This window comes from Schistocerca gregaria, chromosome 1 (assembly GCF_023897955.1).
Source record: "Schistocerca gregaria isolate iqSchGreg1 chromosome 1, iqSchGreg1.2, whole genome shotgun sequence".
NCBI classification, from domain to species: domain Eukaryota; kingdom Metazoa; phylum Arthropoda; class Insecta; order Orthoptera; family Acrididae; genus Schistocerca; species Schistocerca gregaria.
The window spans coordinates 149,496,965-149,523,670 of record NC_064920.1 but is presented as its reverse complement, the minus strand read 5'-3'; the positions used below and the strand labels follow the sequence as shown (position 1 = coordinate 149,523,670).

The window sequence follows — 26,706 nt, the reverse complement described above, 5'->3', positions numbered from 1 at the left end:
AACAACAAAATCAATTTTTGACAATATAATATATTTGGATAGATACAAAATCTCCTCACCAAGAAGAGGCAGAACACACACACAAAAGATGTTATAATTAGCCAAGCTTTCGGAGCCAGTGGCTCCTCCTTCAGGCAGAAGGGGAAGGAAAAGGCATAGATTTCAGATAACGATGAGAGGGAAAGCGGCAAGTCTCCCCTGACCAGCGATTTTGGGTGACTTTTCCAAAATCTACCCCTTTTCCTAGACTCTTCACTCCTTTACTTTCACCCCTCCTCCTTCCCCTTCAACCCAAAAGCTTGCCTAATTATAACATCTCTTACGTGTGTGGTCTGCTACCACTTGGTTAGTAGACATTTTACCTATACCAAGTACATTATATTGATAAATTTAATGAATAATCATCTGACAAGCTGGTAGGGATATTCAGTTGTACTGTGATGAGTTATGGCTTTGTGTCTATCTTAGTTATAACAATGTATTCGCTCTTCTGTTCATAGTTCCCGGCATTATTGATGACTTGATATTGGATTGCAAAGTGTACTCACCTGACCTCACACCATGTTTCACTGATTCCCACTGTAGCTAACTTTATCTGCATCCTTTCTCTTTTAAGTTCTCTAACATACCTACATGATTAAGGGCTTTGTTGTTTGACATCCTGACCTATAGGATGCCATATTTTTTCTTCTTATGAAAACGTATATCACCTTGAGATGAAAATGACAGTATTTCACCTAGGAGGGATGCAATCATTAAGTTGTGCAGACGAGCTGCATGTTGTTAGGAAATACGATGGCTGTAGTTTCTCTATGCTACAATACTAACATACAAGGACAGGAAATTTTTTTCAATATTAGTGTTTTTCCTAAATAACTCTGAAATGGCAGTTACGAGATATCACAAAATTTGTAATTTTGTTGTATTCACATGTTGTAAATCAGAGGACAGCAATTTATTAATATTCATAACTGATAGTTACTGAATGTTAAAATTGTGTTTTGACTTCTAATCTCCAAGAGGCTTGTTTATAATCTTAAAATGAGAGTAGTTCATTTCACATGTAATGAACTTTGATGTGACTGACTGGCAAGAAATAAAACTGAATTTGGCAAAAAGAGTAACTCCAAATTTGGCAAAGAAGAATAATAAATTTGAGAAGACACTGAATTTAGCAAAAAAACACTAGATTTGCCCATAAATTAAACCGATATTTTCCTGTATCTACTAACAAAGTATGGCTATGTTGACTAATGTTACATGGCCGGATACGTCTATCATTCAGATTGTTATACTGCAGTTACAGAAGAGGCTGCTGTCCTCCTTCAGGAACCATATGAGACAGTTAAAAACAAAGGGTTGTGACAAAACTGGATATCTGGTGTCATGTGTACCACATTACAATGGAAGAACCAATCTATTTGGTGGCAAAAGTATATTGGTGTTTCGGATCTATTTGAACTGCTTCGTAGTAGTGTTTCCTGTTAGGATGCAAAGAGATGCAAGTGCACATACATGTCTTTGTCAAAAACATGTTTCCAACCATATAGGTGATCACTAGCAAGTGGAGGACCAAGAACATAACATGCTAATGATGTGGTGCATTCTGGTGAAAGAGTTCTGAACTGACATATCCTGAAATATAAAGAAATGGGAGTATTTCTATGTGTATGTGCTAAGAACATGTTTCTATACGTAAAATTGTTTATCCATTTGCCTCATATGCATAATCAATAATATTAATGTAATGAGTGTCAATGGGGCAAACTATTGTATAATTTTGTTGTGGATCATTCAAGACCTGATATTTGGATATGGAACAGATGTAAGTGACATCCTTGGAGGCAGTGGGGTAAGTGATAACTAAATTATTGATAAAACGTCACTGAGCACAACATTCAGAATTCAATTCACTCGTATTGTACTTCAGTAATAACCACTGCATATGATGGTTACTGTAAACAATATAACAAATGAACATAGGACTTTAAGTTAGTTACAAACTTTGCTTATTTTTCTCAGAATTGGGATTTTGCCACTTGCACCTCTTTGCTTTTTACTTCCTAATGTAAATCTGGCATCTTGACAGACAACCCTTCAAAATGGTTCCACATATGGTAAGGTCCTGAATGCAAACCGTATTACCACCCCCCTTCCCCCAGCACTGAAAAAAATTGGTAAAAAGAATAGAAAATACAGCTTTAATGAGCAACACCAACAAAGACAAAATCTGAAGTGAAAGCCATGCAAGACCAATATGAGATTAATTTTGATTAAGTGCTCACTTGAAAAACCATAAAGAAAACTGAGGACATTGGTACAATTTAACATGAAAAGTGGCATACAACTTTGCTGGAAAAAGGATATTCTCAAAGTTTATTGCTAAGCATTTTCAAACGATTTATTACTGCTGATAGTATAGATGTAATATTTCGTGAGACAACAAATCTTATTCGAAAATTGGAGAATTAGTGACAAACAAGACCAAATCATCAGAATTATGTATGGAAAAATGGAACATACTGATTTAATATTTAGGAGAAATTATCCAGCTTAATGGATGGGAGCAGGAAGCTATTAGAGCAAGATTACAAAAGAGGGGCAACAAACATTATAAATCATTTTCACTACAGATGCAAACCTATAATGTAAGCCAAAAATTCAGCTCGAATTTATATCTCCAGTGAAAATACTAAGTTCAAAATAAAAGAATTAAAGAAAAAAGGAAAGGTAGTGGAAAATTTATTAAGAAATAAAGAATAAGTGGAAATTTTTAAATTAAGAAGTACACAAACAGGAAGGAAAAATAGCATATGAGTACATCCAAAGAATAAGTTATATTGCAATGGCAAGGGAAGTTGAACATTTTGAAAAATTAAGAGGCAAACACAACAGGCTTATGAAAATGTGTAACAGTTTAGAAGAAACTGGTATATGCACCTAAGAAATTGAAGTAAAAGCCAAATAGAAAAAACAGAATTTACAAGTGAAATATTTTGAGAGAAAACTACAGCAAGAAGGTGGAGGAAAAAATAAACAGTAGAAGATGAAATAAAAGCAAACAGGCAGAGTATTAAAACACACTAAGCATTTTAAGTGTGCTCCTTAGCTGACTTGCAATGAAAGAAGTAATGAAGACAGGTAACCATACACCTGCAGATGAATATGGCCTGTATGTACACACACTTAAATGATCAGAAAAGTAACATCAGTTTTTGGGAGATCAGTGTGCCAATCCCTTACCGCTCTACAATTCATCCCAGTAGGTGATGAAAGGGTGGTTGGTCAGTGCCAGATGGCCTGTCGGACATAATGTGTAACTCCATGTCGTCCTGCTTCCATAGAGCCATATCCAACAATGGGTGGTCCACACCCTAACAGAGCAATGTGGGTCCTCAGGAACTCTTTTTCCACATATATAACAGAGGAGAGCTAGTAGCAAAGGAAGGATCATAAAACGTCACTGATGTCACAAGAGGCTCTACCTCTTATAGTATATGAAATGCCTGTGACTCCACTGTGGTAAGGCAAGTGGGTGGGTGCGTAGGATGTTTTACACAAAAGTAATGACTTCAGTACTTGTGTTACTTAGATACCCCCTATCCCCAGCAGTAGTTCCTTTGAACAACGTGAGTAGGAGTAGTCACTCCAACAATATAATCTAAAATACATAGAGTGAATGAAGACAACCAATCATATTTTAGTGAGTTGGAGAAAAAAATTTACTACCTGATCTTCTCCCACCTCAGTCTCTTTGTACCTGTCCATTGGCTGGATCATTCCTTCATTACATATATGTTTTCCTTTGTGTAAATGAATTACCATTCACTTGTGGCATGTACTTACCTAGCCTTTAAGGCCTATTTGTTCCACTGCTGAGATCATATTAATATACCAGTAATTTAAAAACTGTGTATAAAAGGATATTAATCTATATCCCATTGAGTTTCTCGTGAAATGCAGTAGGTGGCAATCACAGCAATAGTAGTGCCAAGAATCCCAAAACAACATCAATTCTCAAAAAAGCTATTTTATTTGCACATTTAATGTAAAGACAGTGATATTGCACTTAGGTTTTTCATCCATTAGATTTTTTAATGTAAACATATTGAGCCTATTATCTTACACAACAGTTTTGCAGAAAAAATATTGTGTAATACTGAGTATTTGCTGGATTAAATCAACAATAAATAGATCCATAACTTACAATGAGTCAGACTTAAGGCAAGGTGACTAGTAGCAAGTTCCTTAATTAAAATGTTGTTTCATATTTTAAAACACTATTTGCTTTTTTACAAAAACTAGTAACTGTTTTACAGTAACTATTAATTATGCACTATTTCTATTGTGCTAATACTACCCATGACTAGACTCAGCATGAAATATGACTCCAAAACTGGCTTGGAAAACGTTTAATGACTAGATAAATATAAAACAATGGCACTCTGTAATTTTTTTGTCAGTATATTTCTTCCATCAAAGCACTTACTCTTGAAGCACATCAGGTGAGGGTTAGTTAAAAATACACGGAAGCTCGTTGGTGAGTTATTTGGCTTGGAAAGAAACAGTGTAAGTACCATTTTACACTGACGAGTGGTTGTTCAGTAAACACAATGAGTCATGTTGCTTGACTTCGGGAAGAAAAACAGGACCATTGAATTTATGAGAAGTACAAGGAAGTGAAGAAGTTACCTTTTGCCCAACTTGTATTCAGCTACTGAACTGTTCAGACCATGCTAACACACCTGAATGTTACCAGTTTTTCGATAGATGACTTTCTCATTTACTTCATTACTGTATGTGAAAAAAGTATTACAAGACATACTTATTTTTGACATTAAACTAAGTTCTTTAATTGTCACTAGTACAGGCAAGTAAATTTGAAGTGCGCAGTCATATTAAAATGGTGAAGTACCTGCAACGTTTCTAAACTGTGCTATTTCAGTGCGTCCTATCTATGATCCACAAAACACACAACTAAACTAAGCAACTGTTCTTAACTCATATGCACACTTAATAAGAAATATGCATTATTGCCAGTTGAGAACTAGTGTTACTCTGCTGTGCTATTAATAACAGAAATGAAAAATCAGGATGTTATACACAGTTCATTTCCATTCTCATTGCTTATTTACACTGGCTTACCTGCAATGGTACATGCTCACTAGTGAATAGCTACTGTATATGTTTCATATGCATGGATTCATCAAGGGTGAGAAATCAACATTGTGACACGCTATACGTGCATTTTCTCCCAAAGTAACTGGCACTCTGTATAATTTACCACCTGGCCAGCAGACACACAATTTGTACTGTGTTATCAATTGCACTGATGAATCTCTATCGTGATTCACTGATGGTATATCCTTCATATTAATTGAAATGCCTTCATGCCCATCCAGAGTAACACTACCATTAACACTTTTTAGAAAAATATCTTGATCTGCAGACCATACAATTTCCCTACCTTCCATTCGTGTCCCTTCATTTCCTTTAAGACGTATAAACGTCCGTGACTGTAGATAGAGGCTATTGTTGACAGAACTTGTTATCCTGCGTGTCTGTGCTATTTTAATTTGAAGTTTATCAACTCCATGTGGTAGGCCAAAATTGGGAAATCCTGTGGAAAATATAGGCTTTCCTGATCCTGGATCATGTACATCAAAGGATTTTACATTATTAACTGTCGCATTGTCTAGGCTCATTTTTAATTCTGACATTTTCGTTGCATCTTTTCCATCGATCCTTAATGAAACTGAATTGTTGTCACCGGCGATTTCAACAGGCCATTCATCAAATCCCTCTAATTTGCCGTCCGGCTTGTACACTCTGTCCAGGTCGGTAGTGCCATAGAAAGTTATTAAACCTTGTTCCGGTACTAGTTCGAGACTCTCCATACCTTGGCCTAGCCTTAATACACCTAAAATGACAAACGTTAGCAAAAGGTTCCCCATTGCCAAAAAGAACAAGAGTATAACAAGTGTCCAAAACGCATATGTTTTCCGGCCTCGCAATCCGGTTTTCGGGACGGCTTGCTCGTGTACTGGCTTGTAACCGCCCCTTGAAAAAAGAAATTGACAGTACGTTAGACACTTCATTGATGACAAAAACAACTGATTTAATAACTGTTTTATCATCACACCTCAAGTTGTTTTCATGATGTTTACTACTGCTACTTTTTTTGATGAGTGCTTTTTCTCCCATTGTTAGAGTACCAAAACCACTTTCGGAGCCTGCATCAGACAGAGGCGAATTTCTTGAATCTGTCAGCGTCGACATACTTTGCTTCTAGTTGTGTCACTCTTATCAAATCTGACTAGCGACAATAATCTCGAAGTGTCACTCAACACCGCAATGAGTTGTTTACATCTGTTAGACAATTGCCTGACGTTCCTGATTACCAAAGTTGTTCAAATGAAGATAAAAGCCAGTGAGTAAAGCCACCCCAAAGCGATCTGTGTTGATGGCATATCCAAAGGTATTGGGCGTATATCTGGCACTAGATTGTGATAGGGCAGTATAAGAAATTTAAGTGAGTGTATATAAATTGTCTTATTGCTAATACAGCTTTATTTTTGTAGGATGTATCACAAAGTCAAAGCCTTGGTGTAGATTTTAAACTGGCATCTATGTCTTCGTTATTTGACGAGTTAATCGTTCGTAGCTATTCGAGGTCGATACTCTTATCGATATTGAAGTAATTCGATGTTTGAAACTTTGTTGCAGTGTAATCATGGCATCAGAGCGGTACAGCTTCTCATTAACAACTTTCAGGTAATAAAAAGAAAGAATTGGCTTGTAGAGGTTAAACTGCCTAAATACTTTGCATAAATTACGATATAGATCAATTATTTGTGTTCCATGGTTTTCAAATCTATGTACGTCCTCTGCCCTCGGTTGTAATTTGGAAACACTGCATTTGTTACCATTGTGATTTATGTTTTTGCAGCCCTTCGGGCAAATTGGTGCAGATCGAATACGCGCTAGCGGCAGTGGCAGCCGGTGCTCCGTCTGTAGGAATTAAAGGTAAGTCGTATTTTAAGAAATGCTTTGGAAATAAATTGTGCCCCTGTCAGGAATAGTGAGATCCACGTGCATTTTCATACATTGACGCCAAGGAATAACTCTCCTGTCGACACCATACAGCACGTGAGTAATAGTAAATGTATTTATGTTTATAGAATGGTGTTTGTGTTGGTCCCGAGATTTCAGACTTGATTATGACTTTATTCTATGAACTAAATCTTGCTCGTATTAAAAGCAGTGTAAGGTTTTATAGCGACCCACACGTATCTTTCACGACCACTGTCTTATTTCTGCTTTTTCGTATGCTGCAAGGTGGGAAGATAATTCTGTGATGTACAACTTCACAAGTTCTGACCCAAGCAGAGAGAAGCTTCACTTACTTGACAAATAATGTCTTAGGCTATTGGTCTTGATGTATTTGGTTCAGTCCTTGATGTTTAATTGATCCATGATGTTTCATTCTTAGAGCCGTAGCTTGTTCTTACTATGTAAACCAAATTTAATGTAATACAGGACACGTAATAGCATTGCTCGCTTGCTCTCCCATGCTTGTTTCCATCAGGAATTTTGAATGGGACAAATGTCTAGATGTCAGGGGTAACTGAAGGTTTCAATATCACATTGCCAAATCACAATCAAAGTGTCACTGTACAACCCAACCTTGGTCTTGATCTAAGCCACAGATCAGCATTTCGTCGCCGTTAAAATTTTTTATTCACATTAATTGGATTTCATCAATTCACAACCAGTTTTTCACCTTCAGCCTAACATATATCACAGACTATGTGATAGATCAGTCTGTCTCAACAACTTAATCCAAAATAATAAAATAGACATAAAAAGTATTGTCATTGTTCAGTTCTCTTCCTGTTTGGACATTTGAGATGTCACACACCACATCATTACATCACAAGGCATGGCCATTGTCCGTTATATGTTCCTATAAGAGGTCATTTAGTTTGTGGCTTGTTGAATTACATACAAGACCATTAAGGTGGTGGAGCAATATTTGAACAGCTACATATCTGCAAAGTTCATCTCAGAGATGAATAAAGTAGTGTTTATTGAAATCATTTCACCAGCCTGTATTTTTATGCAAGTCATCCTTAGTGTCAGATGTATTTATGTGAACAAGCTAATCATCTGTCAAATAACAGCCAGATATTCACTGGAGGAAGCACAAACAAATGAACAGCTGTGAACAGAGCATATTCTTTCATGTAACTTCCAGGTGAACATGAGAAAACAGCTTTGTCATGTTTGGTTCACATTTCCAGGTGTTTGCTCTTATTTGTCTCGTGGTTGTTGTTTACCAAATCCTCAAAGTAAGTTCACATATTCTCCATTATAGTGCTTGCCTTGATGTGGACCACACAGAAAGCATTTTGTTTTTCAGTTTATGGATTTATTTTTATTTTACAGAATGATCTTTCTTTATAATTTGTCGTGATAAATTAGAATGATGGAGAGCTCAGAAGAGGGAAATCATGCTGACCGAAGTTGTATTTGATGCTTGTATACAAATTCACACACACATTTTTCCATCCCTGATCAGCATTGCTTGCTTCATCACTGCATCAGTGCATTTGCCATACAAAATAATTGGAAATACGGAAGCATCCGATCCTGCCCGTCTGCTCTGACCCATGACGTCACAAATATGGCAAACGACCATAAACCACGATTCCAGTATGGCACATATAAAGTCGTTACGTACACATTATGAGGACGGAAATACATTGAAAAACAAGCATACACACTGTCCACAAAAAGCCTAATGACACTAATGGGATAAGCACAGGGAATGGGGGGGTTTTTGGGTGGGGACAAACTAAATATAAACAAATTTACACACCCACCCCCATACAAAACCACATAAAATGATGAAAAAACCGACATTACAGAACTCCCCAAACACCACTAAACACAATATCATCTGGAATCGGACACTTCCCTTGACCTATATAGTTCAACAGCAGCTCTTGATCCCATAAATTAGGATCAAACACTTCCCTTGGCCTATATAGCTCAAAAACATCTGATACCAATACCAACATAGACAGCCTCACATTGGGATCAAACACTTCCCTTGACCTGCGCACTGTTAATTTTATCAGTCATATCCATTCCTGAACATAAACAACAACCAATTAATTTTACTAAAATTACCGCATGATGTACAGCGAACAAAACTAAATTAATCTTCACACAAAATCGTTAACTCACTGAAACGAATTCCACTACACACACAGCCGACACCCGGACAATTCTGGATAATGAACAAGAGCAAACTGAGCCCATTACACCACACAAACGAAAACCCTGCACATACCACCAGAGGGGACAACAAACCATAACGCAACGACATCTACAAACACGCCACACTCACAAACCAAACTCAGTTCATGACATTAGACCACAATACCCTTATATCACTGGTCAAAGCCGACGCATGGGATCGGATGCTTCAGTCGACCCAAATAATCCTATCTGCTCATCACTGTTTTCATCGTGCCTGTACCTGTCACTTCTGTGAATGAAACCAAAGAGTTTGATGGTCTGAGCACAAAAATAAAAGATGACTATGTTTAAAGCGTTTCTTTGAAGATACTCTTATGTATAGTAAGATGATGTGCTTCAAAATTCAGTTTTGAATTCTGTCAGATTACCAACAACACGTGACATACTCTTGACATGTTTACCTACATGTTCTTTTTGTACTAATGTTCAAACATGCTTATGTATAGTAAGATGATGTGCTTCAAAATTCAGTTTTGAATTCTGTCAGATTACCAACAACACATGACATACTCTTGACATGTTTACCTACATGTTCTTTTTGTACTAATGTTCAAACATGCTTAGGTTGATTGGGGCTGTGTTGTGCAATGCAGAGCTGTGTTTCTAAGGAGTCCTGACATTCATCACTGAATGGATAGCATCAATTTCACTGGCTTTAGTTCACCATAGTTCAGCTGATTGGCATAAAATATTTATATATTAGCTTCACAAACCTTTGTCATAAATCAGTCCCTGTATTAAAGAAAATCATATCAATATCATTAGGCCTACAGTAATCCTTGAAATTATCCTGAATATACAGATAGTCTGGCAGGTTGAATAAATTTATATTTATAGATTAATTGCTGACAAGAATTATGAGAACTGATAGTATAATAGTCAATAGCAAGTAAGCTTTACTTCAGTTCTTACTTATTTTATGTATCTACTGTGTGTTGTTACTAAAAATGTACTTTGCAGTCAATTTTAAAAGAGCAGTTCTGTCTGTGCCATCAGAAAGTCTCATTTTTGTGTGCATAGTTTAGTTAATTAATATTGCATGATGGGTTCTGAGATGCAGTTGGCTGTTTTCAGGTACATGCCTATTCAGATGTGCTGCTAACAGAACATTCATGGAAACCTGCAGCTGTGTTGCCAGTTTTGCTACACAGCTGTTTTTTGTTATACTATGGTGGTTGCCTGGCTACGAATATTGTGCCCAAAAATTTTAGAGCCATTACAATTCCGTACTATTGAAGCATGAAAAAACTGGTAATAACCTCAGAATTTCAAAACACCCTTCCTTCATAATAAAAAAAAAGAGAGATTTGGGATTTTATGTTGATATATAGATGATGATATTACAGGACTTAAATACATATCACTTAGCTGCATCTTATGGAAGAGTGTGGATTCCACAGTCTTCTTAGGTAGTATTGTTGCCACCCACATGTATTTTACTTTGTGTCATTATCTTCGCTGCTGCTGCTGCTGTGATCTCCTAATCTTATCAGCTCTTCTGCTCTTTGTCTCAGTGCACCTTCTTGTTGCCATGCCTCTTCCAAGATGTTGCATATCCTAGATAATACTGTTCAATTTTGTGGGAGTAGTACAGCCCAAAGCTTCAGTCACTAAAAATTTAGTGTCCTTAGTTAAAAACTTTTAATTCTGTGTGTACATATGACTTAATCTGAAGCTACAAGAGTTATGTTGCATTGAAAGGACAATGATATGGTGACAGGCATGACTCCATTTTCTCGAGAAATTTTGTCAGTGTTGTGAATAGTGTTGTACGATTTCCACCAGTTCTGCTCCTTCAATTTCCATGTCACATGATTCTATGCTGTTTTTTTTTTCTAGCAAGTCAATTGTTACTTTCTACTGCTGCATGTAGCAGCTTGGTTCATGTATATAATCGAGCAAGAAAAATCTCGCCTGTAAGAAGCTGCTCTCTCACTGTGAGATAGTTTGTTGTACTTCAGAGCAAAAAATACCCTTTTCGTGGTGCTAAAGAAGAAAATGGAAAAAATTTTCTAGAAGAGTTTTGCTTGAACAGGAGGACGTCATTTCCAGGAGATACTGTTTTTCGATGAAAGTGTATTATGTACAGACCTTTTGAAATTGTTTGCTTAGAAGAAGTGAGAGTAATTGATAGTCATTCCAGACCCACCATGTGAGCTGATGACACTGTGTGAGGAAAAATGAATGCTTCAGTTGGAAAACGCAGAGCTCATTCTTTTACATGCTGGAGTAAACACTGGGTTTGTTCCAAGTGCCTTGATGATGATGACGATTATGCAGATTGATAATGCCATTTCTGGTAAAGGTTACTTTGTTGGTAAAGAGATTTGATGACAGAAATCCCATAATTGTGATGTTCTGGCACAAAAACTATCGACAAAATCCTTCCTGTAGAAGGAAGTCCACTGCTGACAATCCTTGCACTCACTGCAGGTGATTTAGAAAGTAGTGGTTGCCACGCAGGGTAGATGTAATCATACTTTGGCTTACATCATGTTTGCGAGCCACTTGTTTGGAGCTTGTACTAGGGTTCGTTTCAGTATCCTGTAGAACCTAGTCCTCCAGATATGGTGTACACACAATCTGCTGCCTCACTGCATGTTCATCTGTTTGAAAGAACTTTTGATTTAACAAATGCCCAGAAAGCACCTGAAATGTTGTCATGTAGTTGGTGTCTGTGAGGGTACTTGTTTTAGTATAGCTGTGCTGCCTCTCAACTGTTTTCATCTGCTTGCTTGTACACAAACACCATCCCAGCTTGTTCCCGACAGGGATACTGGACCATGCTGCGTTTCTGTCCTCTCGCTATTCTTTTTCCTCTCCCTTGGGGAACATGTCTGGGGTATTATTGGTAATGTTCTGCCTTCTCTCACTGACATGTGAACAGTCTCCCCTTTGTTTTTCGTTCCCTTTTCCTTTCTCTGTTTCCTTTCTCCCCTCGTTCCTCTGCTTTGGTGTTTGAGGATCTTCTCTCTCCCTCTCTCCCTCTCTCCCTCTCTCCCTCTCTCCCTCTCTCCCTCTCTCCCTCTCTCCCTCTCTCCCTCTCTCCCTCTCTCCCTCTCTCCCTCTCTCCCTCTCTCCCTCTCTCCCTCTCTCCCTCTCTCCCTCTCTCCCTCTCTCCCTCTCTCCCTCTCTCCCTCTCTCCCTCTCTCCCTCTCTCCCTCTCTCCCTCTCTCCCTCTCTCCCTCTCTCCCTCTCTCCCTCTCTCCCTCTCTCCCTCTCTCCCTCTCTCCCTCTCTCCCTCTCTCCCTCTCTCCCTCTCTCCCTCTCTCCCTCTCTCCCTCTCTCCCTCTCTCCCTCTCTCCCTATCTCCCTCTCTCCCTATCTCCCTATCTCCCTATCTCCCTATCTCCCTATCTCCCTATCTCCCTATCTCCCTCTCTCCCTCTCTCCCTCTCTCCCTCTCTCCCTCTCTCCCTCTCTCCCTCTCTCCCTCTCTCCCTCTCTCTCTCTCTCTCTCTCTCCCTCTCTCTCCCTCTCTCTCTCTCTCTCTCTCTCTCCCTCTCTCTCCCTCTCTCTCTCTCTCTCTCTCTCTCTCTCGCTCTCTCTCCCTCTCTCTCCCCCCCCCCAACCCCTCCTCCCGCTCTCCCCCCCCCAACCCCTCCTCCCGCTCTCCCCCCCTTGCCCCCCTTCCCTGTGCACTCCTGAAAGCCAGCCCACGCGTCTGACATGTAACAAGTGACTGGTAAAGTGTAATTCCCAGCCCTGGGTCGACAGGTAGGGTTCACACGTACCCCCTGGTACAGGCCAGGTGCAGGGAGGGGTGATTGCCTGAGCTGTAACCTTCCTAAAATGCCGATTGGTCTCTCCATCGGGTGTTCAGGAAGTGTGACCTGAGGTATGAACAGTCACCTAAGGTGGGTGTGCCTCCTTGTGAAGGGGGCCCCCCAATTGGAAAGAGGACGACATTGGAGACGCTGGCAATCATGGGGGCTTTCCTCGCGAGGAGTCAATTATCTTGCCACTCCGCATCTACAAAACGTAAATATAATAGGGGTAATGATTCCAAGACCATTCCTGCTGCACCACTGTTTCTCTTGGTCTCACATACTGAAGACGATCAGTTCTTCACTAGGGTAAATCCGTTTATTATTCAGAAAAGTGTATATGCAATTGCTGGTCCTGTGAAATCCTGCTTTCATTTACGGAGTGGCACTTTGCTTTCGGAGACCACTTTTGATTCTCAAGCACGACAACTTCTTGCTGCTTCACTTCTCCACGATTACCCTGTTTGCATCGATGCCGGTAGAACTTTGAATTCTTCCCGTGGTGTAATTTATACCAGGCGGCTTGACGATCTAACAAAGGCCGAAATACAATCTTACCTCTCTGATCTGGGTATCATTGCTGTCCATCATGTAATGAAAAATTTAGATTCCTCCTTAGTGCTCACCTGCACTCTCTTTCTCACCTTTGGTAGAGTTGTGCTTCCATCCAAGATCATAGCAGGCTATGATATTGTCACTGTCTGGCCATACATTCTGTACCCGACACACTGCTAACAGTGTCATTGTTTCAGCCACACGTGAATGTCTTGTCGACACCCCACCAAATGTGATTGTCCACCACCTCCTCCCTGCTGTATCAACTGCAATGGCAACCATGCCGCCTCCTCTCAGGTGTGTCCTGTGTATCTTGATGACAGATTGGTCAAGAGATCCAGGTAAAGGAAAAGGTGCCTTATCCAGTCCCTCACAAGTTACTGGCTAGTTGCAAACCCTGCGTTCTCCCGTCTGGTACCTATAGTTCTGTTCTTGTTACCCCTCGCTCCATGAAGGACATGGCCCCGGAGACATGTGATGTCCAACTCAACTCTGAGTTTGTGAAATCACCCAGTGTCAAGGTATCATCGCCATCCCCCCGCCCAGCTGTGCAGCAAGCCGTCAAACTCTCGCCTCAAGGGGTGAAACCACCAGCTACATAACCTTTAAGCCAGAATTGACAGAAGGAGCACTCCTGTGAAGACTTCCTCCGTCCCTCCAGCCAAACAACACCTGAGTCTTCATCTAACCAGAAAGGCTCGAAGAAATGCACCAAAGACAAACGATCTTGTCCTTCACCACCTCAAAGATCCTCTTTGATGGTGTCTGCATGTGATACCTTAACCTGGCCAGCCTCCATATAGCAACTGCACAAGCAAGCTGATGCTCTGTGGACCCCATGGAGTAGGATCCTCCTGCTTCTGTGCCCTGTAGTAGTGCCTTTTCCCCAGCTGTCACTCGGCAGCCTCCAAGGTGGCACCCCTATGTCTCTTCCTCATCATGACTCTCCTTCAAAGGAACGTCCACGGTGTTCAGTCCCACAAAGATGATTTACGGCTGCTTTTAGCGGCACAGTGTCCCTTTGTATTCTGCCTTCAGGAAACGAAATTGCGCCGTCACGACTGCTTTGAGCTTTCACATTTCTTACCGATTTGTTTGGACCTTCCCCCTGAAATCGGCATTCCCTCTCGTCGGGGCGTCATGCTGCTCATACAGGATGACATTCATAATCAACCGATCTCCCTGACTACCAATCTTCAAGCTGTTACAATTCACTTCCTTCCCCACCTGACTTTTTCCATCTGTACCATATATGTCCCTCCATCATTCGCTGTCACCAGGACAGACTTTCTTCAACTTCTTTGGGCAGCTACCCACCCCATTTTTGCTACTCGGTGACTTTAATGTGCAGCATCCCCTTTTGGGTTCTCCCAGGACCTGTCAGAGAGGTGCCCTCTCAGCCGACCTCCTTAACCAACTTAACCTCTTCTGCCTTAACACTGGAGCACCCACTTCCCTTTCTGACTCCTCGCACACCTATTCCGTTTCGGACCTATCTTGCACTGCCCAGCTTGCCGATCCTCTTGAATGGTCTGTTTTTCCTGACACCTACTTGAGCAACAGTTTTCCGTGTGCTATCTGTTTGCTGACTCCTACCCCATCTGCATGCACACCTAAATGGCAGCTTCCTAAGGCTAACTGGCAGCTTTACTCCTCCCTGGCGACCTTCGAAGACGATGATTTAAACAGTTGTGATGACCAGGTCAAATATCTAACAAACGTTATTCTTAGTTCTACAGAACATTTCATCCCCTGCACTTCCTCTCTACCATGTCATGTCCCAGTCCCTTGGTGGACTGAGGCATGCTGCGACGCAATTCGCGCACATAGGCATGCTCTCCACATTTTTAACCGCCACCCTATGCTGGCAAACTGCATTCATTGTAAACAGAACACTGGATTTCATTTACTAGTACTTTTCACAGTTCCACATCATCCTCTGTCATGTGGGCCAACCTCCGACAGCTCTCTGGAACCAAGATCCATTCCCAAATTTCCGGCCTGACAGTCGCTGACGATGTCATCGTGCATCCTATTGCTATCTCCAACACCCTGGGGTGCCATTTTGCGGAAGTTTCGAGCTCTTCCCACTATCACCCTTCCTTCCTCCATCGGAATTGAATGGAGGAAGCTCGGGTGATACCCTTCTCTTCTCCAAACCATGAGTGCTACAATGCTGACTTTACTATGAGGGAGCTAGATCAGGCTCTCAGTTCATCCCAATCCTCCGCCCCAGGACCTGACACGTCATCCACATTTGGATGTTGTAGCAGCTTTCTTTTGCAGGCAAGCACTTTCTGCTTAACACATACAACCGCGTGTGGACTGGGCAGCAGAGGGCACGTTTCCTGGACACTGGAGTGAAGCCATAGTCATACCCATACCTAAGCCCGATAAGGACAAAAACCTTCCTTCTATCTACTGCCCCATCTCTCTCACCAGCTGCATTTGTAAGGTGATGGAACGTATGATTCATGCCCAGCTGGTGTGGTGGCTCGAGTCTCGCCATTTTCTACCGAATGCACAGTGTGGATTTCGAATGCGGCATTCTGCAGTTGACCATCTCGTTACTTTGTCCACCCGTGTCATAAATGGTTTTCTGTGGAAATCCCAGACTGTGGCTGTGTTTTTTGATTTGGAGAAGGCCTACAACACTACTCTGGTACTCTCTGTACTCTTTACATGTGGGACTTCGGTGGACACCTGCCCTGTCTTCTTCGGGCATTTTTACAAGAGCCGAGCTTTCAAGGTGCGTGTGGGTTATGCCTTGTTGAATACCTTTGTCCAGGAAAATGGTGTGCCACAGGGTTCCGTCCTGAGTGCCATTCTCGTTGTTATTGCCATTAACCCTATAATGGCCTTTCTCCCACTCTGCATCTCTGGCTCTCTTTTTGTTGATGACTTTGCCATTTATTGCAGTTCTCAATGGGCCTACCTCATCAAGCGGCGTCTTCAGCACTGTCTTGATCATCTTTACTCCTGGAGCAATGACAATGGCTTTCGCTTTTCCGTTGACAAATAGTCTGTACGAATTTCTGGTGGCGCACATGGTTTCTCCCACCATCTCTACATCTTGGGCCTGTTGCCCTTCCATTGGTTGAAACTACAAAATTTTTGGGGCTCATGCTTGATAGGAAACTCGCTTGGTGTTCCCATGTGTCTTACCTGGCAGCCCGCTGTACATGGTCCCTCAATCTCCTAAGTGTTCTCAATGATACTTCCTGGGGTGCCAATTGAACCAACCTCCTGTGTACTGGTCCCTTGTCTGTTCGAAACTTGACTATGGGCACTTTGTTTATGTGTCTGCACGCCCATCCCTCTTATGCCATCTCAACACTATCCACCATGATGGCTTCCGTTTGGCCACAGGCACCTTTTAAACCAGCCCGGCTGAGAATCTGTATGCTGAAGCTCTTGGACTACCACTGTCCTACCGCTGTGACTTTCTGCTTAGCAGGTATGCATGCCGTTTGTCTGCCAAGCGTGGCCTCTTTCTTTGATGATTCCTTTGATCCCCAGTGTGGGGCACATCCATCTTCTCTGTTACCTCCTGGATTCTGCTTTTGCCACTTGTTTCGGCAGTTTAACTTCACACTAACTGCAGCTTTTCCGGTGGGTGTGAACTCTTCACCACCTTGGTTTCATGAAGTGGCCCGTGTTAACCTTGGCCTTCATTTTCTTCCTAAGGACACTACTGTAGCCTTGGCCTATTGCCTCCAGTTTCATGACCTTTACATGGAACTTCGCGATAGTACCTTTGTATACACTGACGGCTTTCAGACTGAATGTGGGGTCGGATGTGCCTTCGTCATTGGCACCTGTGTCTGTTGATCTCGGCTTTTGAAACACTCATCAGTATTTACAGCCGAGCTCTTTGCTTTGTATAAGGCCACGGAGTACATATGGCTACACAGCCTTTCCAATTGTGTCTTCTGCTCAGACTCACTCAATGCCCTCCGAAGCCCACGTGCAGTGTATACTGCTCATCCCTTAGTGCAGCAGGTCCAGGAAAACTGCCACTTGCTCGCTCTTGGTGGAGCCAGTGTCATGTTTCTGGTCATGTCAGTCTGCCAGGAAGCAAGGCTGCTGATGCTGCTGCCAAGGCTGCAGTCCTCATATCTCAGCCCACAAGTATCCTCATATCTCAGCCCACAAGTACTTTTATTCCATTCGATGATCTCTGCATTGCCATCTATCAGGTGGTGGTGTCCCTTTGGCATCGCCAATGGTCCTTATTAAGCCTTTCCCAGCGCCTTGAACAACCTCCTCTTGGCCCTCCAGCTGGGGGAGATTATTTTAACTTTGCTGCATACTGGGCACTGCCTTTTTAGGCACCGTCATTTGTTAAGTGGTGCTACCCCACCACTTTGTACACATTGTGCCTAAATTTTAACAGTCCGCCCGTTCCCGCTGGAATGTCCTTTTTGTATTAAAACATTTACGTTACAGCTTTGGTTTGCTGTCTGATTTATCAGCCGTTTTAGTGAGTGATGCAAGGGCTGTCGACTGCATTTAACTTTTTATCCACTGAAGCAATATGGTGAAGGTCATTTAATTTTTAAGTTTGGACCTCTGTTTGTGCATGGTGCTTTTTAGCCCATTTTCCATGTGCCTGTTTTAGCTGTATGCTATTCTGTCGATTGGAACTAACATATAGTCATTTAACTCCTCTCTGTGTTCGTTTTCTATAACTTTGACTTGGGCACCTATGACCCCAGTTGTTTTTTGCACCCTAAAGCGAAGCAGAACAAAACAGTACTGTCCCTACCACCTATTGTAGAAGGTAGGTTGAAGAAAGGCAAACCCATGTTTACAGAATTGGTGAATTTTGAGAAAGCTTTTGATTATATTGACTGGACTACACTTCAAAACATTGAAGGTAGCAGAGATAAAATACAGGGTGGAAAGGCTATTTACAACTTGTACAGAAGCCATACTGCAATCGTAAGAGGCAAAGGACGTGTAACGCAAGTCTTAGTTGAGAAGGGAGTGAGACAGAGTTGTAGCGTATCCCTGTTGTTTTTCATAGTGTACTTGAGTAAGGTGTGAAAGAAACCAACTAGAAAATTGGAAAGGGAATTAAAAGTTCTGGGAGGAGAAATAATAACTTTGAGGTTTGCTGACGACATTGTGATGGTCAGACAGCTAAGGACTGGGAAGAGCAGTTGACTAAGTGGATAGCATTGTGAAGAGAGATAAAAAGAAAAAAAAACCAGTGAAAGTAAAAAAGAGGTAATGGAATTAGTCAAAGCAAATCATGCTATAAAGAGGAAAAACTATATCAGGAACTGAGACACTGAAAGTAGCAGAGTAGTATTGCTATTTGGGCAGCATTATTAGAGATAATGATCCAAATACAGAGGATACAAAATGCGGACTGACCAAAGCAAGAAAATGCTTTCTGAAAATAGGAATTTGTTAATATTAATGTAGATTTAAGTGCCAGGAAGCTTTTACTGAATATTGAAATTGAGAATGTACACTTGTGTGGAAGTGAAATATGGACAACAGAAAATTCAGACAAGAAGAAAGAAGCATTTGAAATGTGGTGCTATATAATAACAGTAAAGATTAGCTGAGTAGGTTGAATAAGAAATGTGTAGGTGCGGATTCGAGTTGGGGAAAAAAGAAACTAATGGCACAACTCAGCTGAAAGAAGGATCAGTTAGTGGGAAACGTCCTTAGGCATCAAATTGGTAATAGAAGAAAGTTTGGAGGTAGGGGGTTAGGAGTTCTAGAGGAAGAGAAAGGCTTGAACACAGTAGGCAGCTTCATGGGTTGTAGGGTGCAATAGTTATGCAGAGATAAAGAGACTTGCATAGGATAGACTAGTATGGGGAGTTGCATCGAACAAGATATCAGTCGGAAGACCACAACAACAGCACAATTGGAACTACTGAGATTAGATTAGATTAATACTTGTTCCATATATCATGAATATGACACTTCGTAATGATGTGGAACGTGTCAGGTTAATGAAAGATGTCTGTACAAGATATTACATTACACAAAATATTGCATGATACTAATGCTTAAGTTAGTTTTTTTCCCTCCCTTAATTTATATCTAAAAATTCAGCCAATGAGTAGAAGGAGTTGTCATCTAGAAATTCTTTTAATTTATTTTTAAATGTTGGTTGACTATCTGTCTAGATGTAGATGTTTCGAAGTACCCTGCATCTCCACCAGTGTCGCATCATGCCCACAATCAAGTACTCATCCAAAAAGCAATTTTGTTAATAAAAAACAACACTTGCTAATGAAAGCACATGTATTTTGTACACCAACATACAGCTGTAACAGAACTGAACTTTTGTACCGAGAGTACTGATATCTATTCAAAGATAACGAGAACGAACAATTACCGGTGGTTGGGTTTAAACTAGTGACCCATAGCATGCCAGCCAGCTACAGTAACAGCTAGACCTAGCTGCTTGGGGCACAGTTCACGGAAAAATTATTATTGGTTGTAGGAATACAGTGCATCTTCAACACTTCCCATAAAACTTCTACTCTTTAAGGAGTTGCTGACTCAAGTGAATTGTAAATAGATTTTGCTGTTGTATCATTGTCGACATTTAGTATGTCTTCTTTTTAGCTGTATATTTGTGATCATTAACTGTAACTTATTTTCCTTATTACAGCATCAAATGGAGTTGTTCTTGCTACTGAAAACAAACACAAGTCAATTCTCTACGAGGAACATAGTGTCAATAAGGTTGAACTCATAACAAAGCACATTGGTATGGTGTACAGTGGTAAGTGTAATTTTTTGTTGATTCACTATGTATTGTAACTAGTGTTACTCATATTGTGTCGCCGTGACTATTTAGTTTTATTCCAGTTTTAGTCCTCTTAAGGTAACTGGTATATGTAAATTTTCAAGTGCAATTTACAGGTTGGAGGTATCCCGTTTGTTCTCAGTGTGTGTCTATGAAAAATTCTCAGAAGTTGGGTGTGTTTTGTGATCCTCAATGTTGAATATTAATGTTAGTTTTTAATAGTGAAAATGAAAGAAGACAATTATTCCGTTGGCCCAGCATGATGTACGTAAATGCTGTAGAAATCAAAATTTAGGCTTGGGAAATTTTATTTAAGAAAAGTATAAAATACGGGACAGAACTGCTGGCTAGTGCGCGTGCATGCGCGCGCCCACACACACACACACACACACACACACACACACACACACACACACACACACACACACACACACATATGGCAGTGTAGATGACATTACTCCTGAAATTCCAGTTCTCTGTAGAATGTCCTATTGAGACATAATATATGCTGCAGGTCCCACAATAAATAAACAACAAAAAAAACTTCTGCTCTATGTAAGTATTGTACTAGTAGTTATTAGGGCTTCTTTCTTACCTGCCTTTCACATTTGGAGCATATGAAGAATGATTTATTAATTTATGTGCTAACTGCAATTAGTAAATCTTGTCTGCCCATATCGGAGGGATACATTGGGGGTTAAAGTACCCATGTTCATTGTTTACAGTTAGCTATTGAAACTCTGTACAATCACATGTGTCTGTATTCAAATATGTGACAGTCCCGTTTCTTCAGCATCTTCATGATAAGTATTTGTTTGTTATTGAGTCAAATGCTTTTCAGATATCAAGTACTACTGCATAAGAAAAGTGTGAGTTGGGTTACACATCAGCGTTGACCAAATCTGTGCTGGTCTGCATGGAGGAGGTCATTACGCTCGAGATACCTCATCACATTCAAGCTTAAAATATGTTGTAACATTTTGCTCCAAATAGATGTCAAGGAAATTGGATGGTAGTTTTGTGAATCACTTGTGCTGCCATTCTTGGTAGATGGATGTGACCTGTGCTTTCATCCAACAGCTGAGTACACAGTTTGGTTAGTGGTATCTACAGTGTTTGTGATATTCGCCTGCTTTATTTCATCATTGATTGTCCTCAGTGTCAACATACTGCATTGCTTCACTGGCTGAAAAAATGGGGGTGGAAGCTGAACACTAACTACTTTAAATGATTTAGCCAACAGCTGCGTATTTGTGCTTCACAGTTCTTTACTTTCACTGTTCGTAACCCACCAGTAATTCACAGTTACAGGACCAGTGCACTATTGTTTAACTTTCGATAAGTCTCATTAATAGGTTGCAAGCAAGTATCAACATACTGGTTGAACATCTATGAGCAGTAAAAACCTAACCACACATTCACAGTTTTTCAAGGAAATTGAACAGACACTGTCATTGCTTTAACACGTGGCTTATTGGTGTAACACTTATTTCACTGTTAAGTTGATGCATTGTTGTTCTAACCAACACAGATTTCTCGTCTGAAACTCGGGTGTGGACTGAATGCCTCTTGACCAAAAATTGGGCCCTTACATATTGTCACAATAATCGGCACCCTACACATTGTTCGATGTTTAATTTACAGAAATTACAATTAAAACACACATTCAATTAACTGAAAACATGGAAAAATTCGTTCTTTCTAACGGTTTCTTCTACTATAAGGGTTAAGCCACATTATTTGTTAAAATCATGAAATTAACAGAGTTACTCAAACAATACTCTTTTAGAGCTAAATGGATACTTCAAGATTGCTATAGTTGTTCTTTCAAATGTTTATAATTATTACAGAATTTATATTTGTTTATAAGTCAACAATAGAATTTAAGTTACGAAACAATTACTGATTTCACGCTATAATGGAAGATATTAACTAGGAATAGTCAAAATAAATTAGAAAATCAATTACATCCATGAAACTCGCCACAGAATTAGATATGGTGTTATAATCTTTAAAACTGAGGGCCAGCTTTTCTCTTTTATGAAAATGTCATATGAGAAATAAACTGGGACGGTACTCCCATGTTCTTCCTAGTAAAAGATCATACAGAAATGGAATTGAGCATTTTTGTTGCTACTTCGCTACACTTGATTCCAGTTCATCTCTGGGCAGAAATTTTGTTAATGTTAACGGACTTTAAGACTATATCTCTTTTTTTGTTTTTTTGCGGAGATCTATGGATAATGTTATTCTATGGTCATCATTGAAGGCCTCACACATTGCCCTCTTAAAAGCCTAATGTGTCTCTTTCATCTCTGTATAGATGTACACTTTTTTGTTCCTATTATGCAGTACTTTCTTTCTTTGGAAGTTTCATTACAGTGACTGTACCTCCTGTCATAACTGTTCTGTGAGGTACATATTTGTTCAGTGCACTGCTATTTTAAATGAGTCATAGTTCTTTAATGTGCTCTTATTCAGAGCAAAGTACCAGAAGTTCCTCATTGAGATATGACACTATTGCATCTTCATTTGGTTTATTGAATGTATAAATCTTTCTGCTCATTTTAGTAGCACTTCGGACTTTGGTACTCACTGCTGCCACAGCTGTCAGGTGGCCACTGATACCAGTTTCAATGTGGACATCCACAGAGAGGTCAGGTTTATTTGTTATCATTAGATGCACTATATTTCCATCATTAGCGGCATCTGAACTGTGTGTTCGTGAACTGCGCTAATTCCAGCCTGATGGATGATTATCTCGTCTGTTGATTATGGTATGATTGGAGATGTTATGTATTAACAAACAGAGATTTTTTTCTCTAAAGTTTTTGGTTACATCTGGGGGTGAGTATGATTGTCGTTAGACGGTTCCAGTTCTAATTTTATTCCCACACAAGATGCTGGAACTCTAGCATACAACTTCAATTTCTATATTGGTTGATTAGGATTTCTTTTCTACTGGGAGAAGTACACTGCCTCCATTTCACATTAGCCTATCCTTTTGATACAGACTTAAATTTTGCTCAAGAATCTAACTGCTCTCAATTTGTGGTTTAGCAACCTTTCTGCACCTAGTGTTTCGGAGCTCCATTCCTTTTAGCATTTCAATATTGCTAATGCTTTGTAACTAACCATTAGGAATTAATACTCTCTTTTGTGTGGGATGAAGAGGGTGCATTTCTTTGCATTTTGTGCCGCTACTTCTGGCTGTCAAACAGGTACTGGATGTAGTACCACATAAAAAAAGACAGACATTTTGTGTGTATTTCACTCACAGTCAGCTACATGGGCAGCAGTGCATGATATATTTAGGGGGAGAATTCTCAATCCTATAGAGCAAATCTTAGATGTTGCAGCCTAGTGTGTCTTAGAACATTTAACCAGGACATGATCACTCCTGGGGACAGTGCTGTAGATAGTTAGCTACGAGGGTTGAATGAAAAGTAATGCCTCCACCTTTGTTGATTGGGTTTGGATGGGAATATTTTAATAAATCAAATGTAGAAATAATCCTCAGAATGTGATCTTTAATTCCCAATATTCACTTTTCCTCATAATAACCAGCCAATTGGATACATTTCAGCCAACGATGAACAAGTTTTCTGAAGACCTCACAAGTCGACACTGTTTCCGCAACCGCAGTCTCACAGTTCTCTCAATGTCTTCATCAGAAGCATAATGATGTCCTCGCAGATCATCTTTCATTGTCGGGAACAAATGGATGTAGGACGTTGCTAAATATGAACTGTATGGAGGATGCTGTTTGGTGGTCAGATTCGGTCTCTGTAGTTCAGCTTTGGTGGCATGTGAAGTGTGTGGTTTGGCGTTGTCATGCTGCAGCAAAACATTTATCTTTTCCTTTTGGACTCCTGTTAGCCGTCGTTTCAGAGTTGGCAGCTTTGTGATGTAACACACCGAATTTAATGTTGTTCCATGATCAAGGAAATCAACATGCATAACACCATCTGCATCCCAGAATACTGCGGCTGTGATTTTTCCAGCTGAGGGCTGCATCTTGAATTTCTTTTTCTGGGGTGAGTCTTTGTGTCTATATTCCATAGACTGATATTTCGTCTCCGGGTCATAATGTGTACCCATGTTTCATTTCATGTCACAACTGAATGGAGAAAGGCATCATCTTCATTCTCGTAACATGAGAGGAGTTCCTGACAAGTTTCAAGTCTGTGCACTTTCGTTTCAGGAATGAGCATCCGTGGTACCCTTCGTGCACAAATCTTCTGATAGCCAAGCAAAGCAATAGTGTGACACACACATTCTTGTGAAATGCCGATTGTGCTTGCAATTTGTCTCTGAGTGATACGATGACCGTCCATAATCAATCTGTCAACATTTTGAAACTCTGTGGTGGCCGTCACAGGATACCCAACTCTGTGTCACGCAGGTCAGATGTTTCCACTTAAACAGTGTTAAACTTATTCACCCAATGATGCACAGTACTCACATCAACACAATAACCATAAACTGCTTTCATTCTCTGATGAATCTGCTTTGGGGTGACTCCTTCTGCTGTCAAGATTTCTATGACTGCACATTGCTTAAATCGTATTGACCAACTGTCTGCACAGGGTTCCATACTGTACACTGTAACAGCACAACTGTTCAGTGCTAATGATTCGTGCCAACTGGAGCTGTAGAGAAGAGGCTACGGAACAAGCCAGTACCTGCCACATACCAATACTGCTAACTGTTGAAGGGTTATCAAGGTGGAGCCATTACTTTTCAGTCAACCCTCATATGTTGAAACTCTGTTACCAAGGCAGGTCTTTTTAACCTTCCCTATTCTTCTCGATATATTACAACTTGGGATAAAATTTATCAATTCCTCGACACATTTTTAGGGTTGCAGTCATGAAAAAATTTAAAAATGCAGTTAATTTGTGATAATGACAATATACACTCTTGTTAGAAGAGATCAGTAAATGTAACACAATATGGTGAAGTAAATGCTGCATAAACTGTAGATCAGACCCCAGTTTACTGCAAAATATCTTACGTACAACATGCAAAACTCCTGAAAATTCTCGCTTTCATTCACATAGAAACACTGAAATTTTGAATGAATTGCTCCCTCCCCTCCCCCCCCCCCCCACCGGCCCCACAGTCCTCCCCCCCGCCCCCCGCCCCACAGTCCTCCCCCCCCCCCCCCCGACCCCACCGTCCTCCCCCCCCCCGGCCTCCGGCCCCGCTGTCCTCCTCCCCCCCCCCTCCGCAACCTTTATTAACCGTTAACTCACGAGGTGACTTTCCTGCAATGTACACCACAAGGTGGGGTCTCTAAGACCTCTATGTTTAAAGAGAGATTAAGGCCAAAAATGGTTTGGAATTTTTAATTTATGCTATATAACATTTATTTTTACAATCATTTAAGTGTTGTTTAAATGCTTCTAGTTTATTTTATTGCACTACACGAATTTGGCAGCATTTCACTATTTATCACACAAAAGCACATTATTTCATGTGGTTCTTTTAAATAGTACACCCAAATAGACTGTGAGAGTACTGAATTTTACATTCAGAAAAATTATACAATCTCTGTAGCAAATAAATTTCCAAATAAATTAAATTCCAGGGTTTAAATTTGCACATAAAAATTCCACCTGATAGGTGCAAAAAAAAGGTCTGTCAAATTCATGTTCATTGCTGGGAACTACAAAGAAGACAGTAATGTAACTGACAACAAAACATCGTCGGGTTGGCAATTTAAGGTAGGTGTGGGATTAGAGACCACACTTCTTGAATTGTGGGTTAATGAGGATAGTTCTGTTAAGAATGTATAAAGCACAAGCACTCATATTTGACAATTTATGTATCACAATACATCCAAGGCTTGATACTCCCTCTGAAAATTATACAAACTTGACATGAAGAATAGACTGTTCGAATCTAGAATTTTGAATCGGACCTATCTGGTTCATTCATTGTTATCAAAGAAAAATTTGGAAGTCAGCTTACACAAGTAAGTAAATATGGAAGATGTGTGCATTTTCTACTTATCTGAATTTATGGCATTTTCTGTGCTATTATTGCTGAAGATGAACACTGTTGTGTGAGCTTATCACAGTCCATATCACAAAGTGTGAAGCTTGAGCAAAGTATGTTCTCTGTTTGGGATGACTAACAGTGCAGTCCTGACTCATAATTATTCACAAAATAATCACCGTAACAGTAAAAATATATTTGTGCCACATGATAAGCAACAGAAATGAGGATGTGAAGTAACATGAGATGTAGCTAACCTGTGACCACTGAATG

General features: G+C 40.3%; 2 protein-coding genes across 2 annotated transcripts in view; one reads left to right on the top strand and one right to left on the bottom strand.

Annotated features, from left to right (window-relative positions):
• Positions 1–4,014: 4,014 nt before the first annotated feature.
• LOC126334981 (beta-sarcoglycan) lies at positions 4,015–6,417 on the bottom strand. Its single transcript, XM_049997785.1, has 2 exons — positions 6,143–6,417; positions 4,015–6,060 (listed from the first exon to the last, which is right to left on the bottom strand). The coding sequence occupies exons 1-2, from the start codon at positions 6,277–6,279 to the stop codon at positions 5,190–5,192; spliced, it is 1,008 nt and encodes a 335-aa protein (XP_049853742.1). The 5' UTR covers positions 6,280–6,417; the 3' UTR covers positions 4,015–5,189.
• A 248-nt stretch (positions 6,418–6,665) lies between these two features.
• LOC126334986 (proteasome subunit alpha type-2) overlaps positions 6,666–26,706 on the top strand; it is a 33,296-nt gene continuing 13,255 nt past the window's right edge. Inside the window, exons 1-3 of the mRNA XM_049997799.1 lie at positions 6,666–6,774; positions 6,950–7,026; positions 20,293–20,406. Coding sequence (XP_049853756.1) covers positions 6,734–6,774; positions 6,950–7,026; positions 20,293–20,406 — 232 coding nt within the window. The 5' untranslated portion in view covers positions 6,666–6,733. The remainder of the gene's footprint in view (positions 6,775–6,949; positions 7,027–20,292; positions 20,407–26,706) is intronic.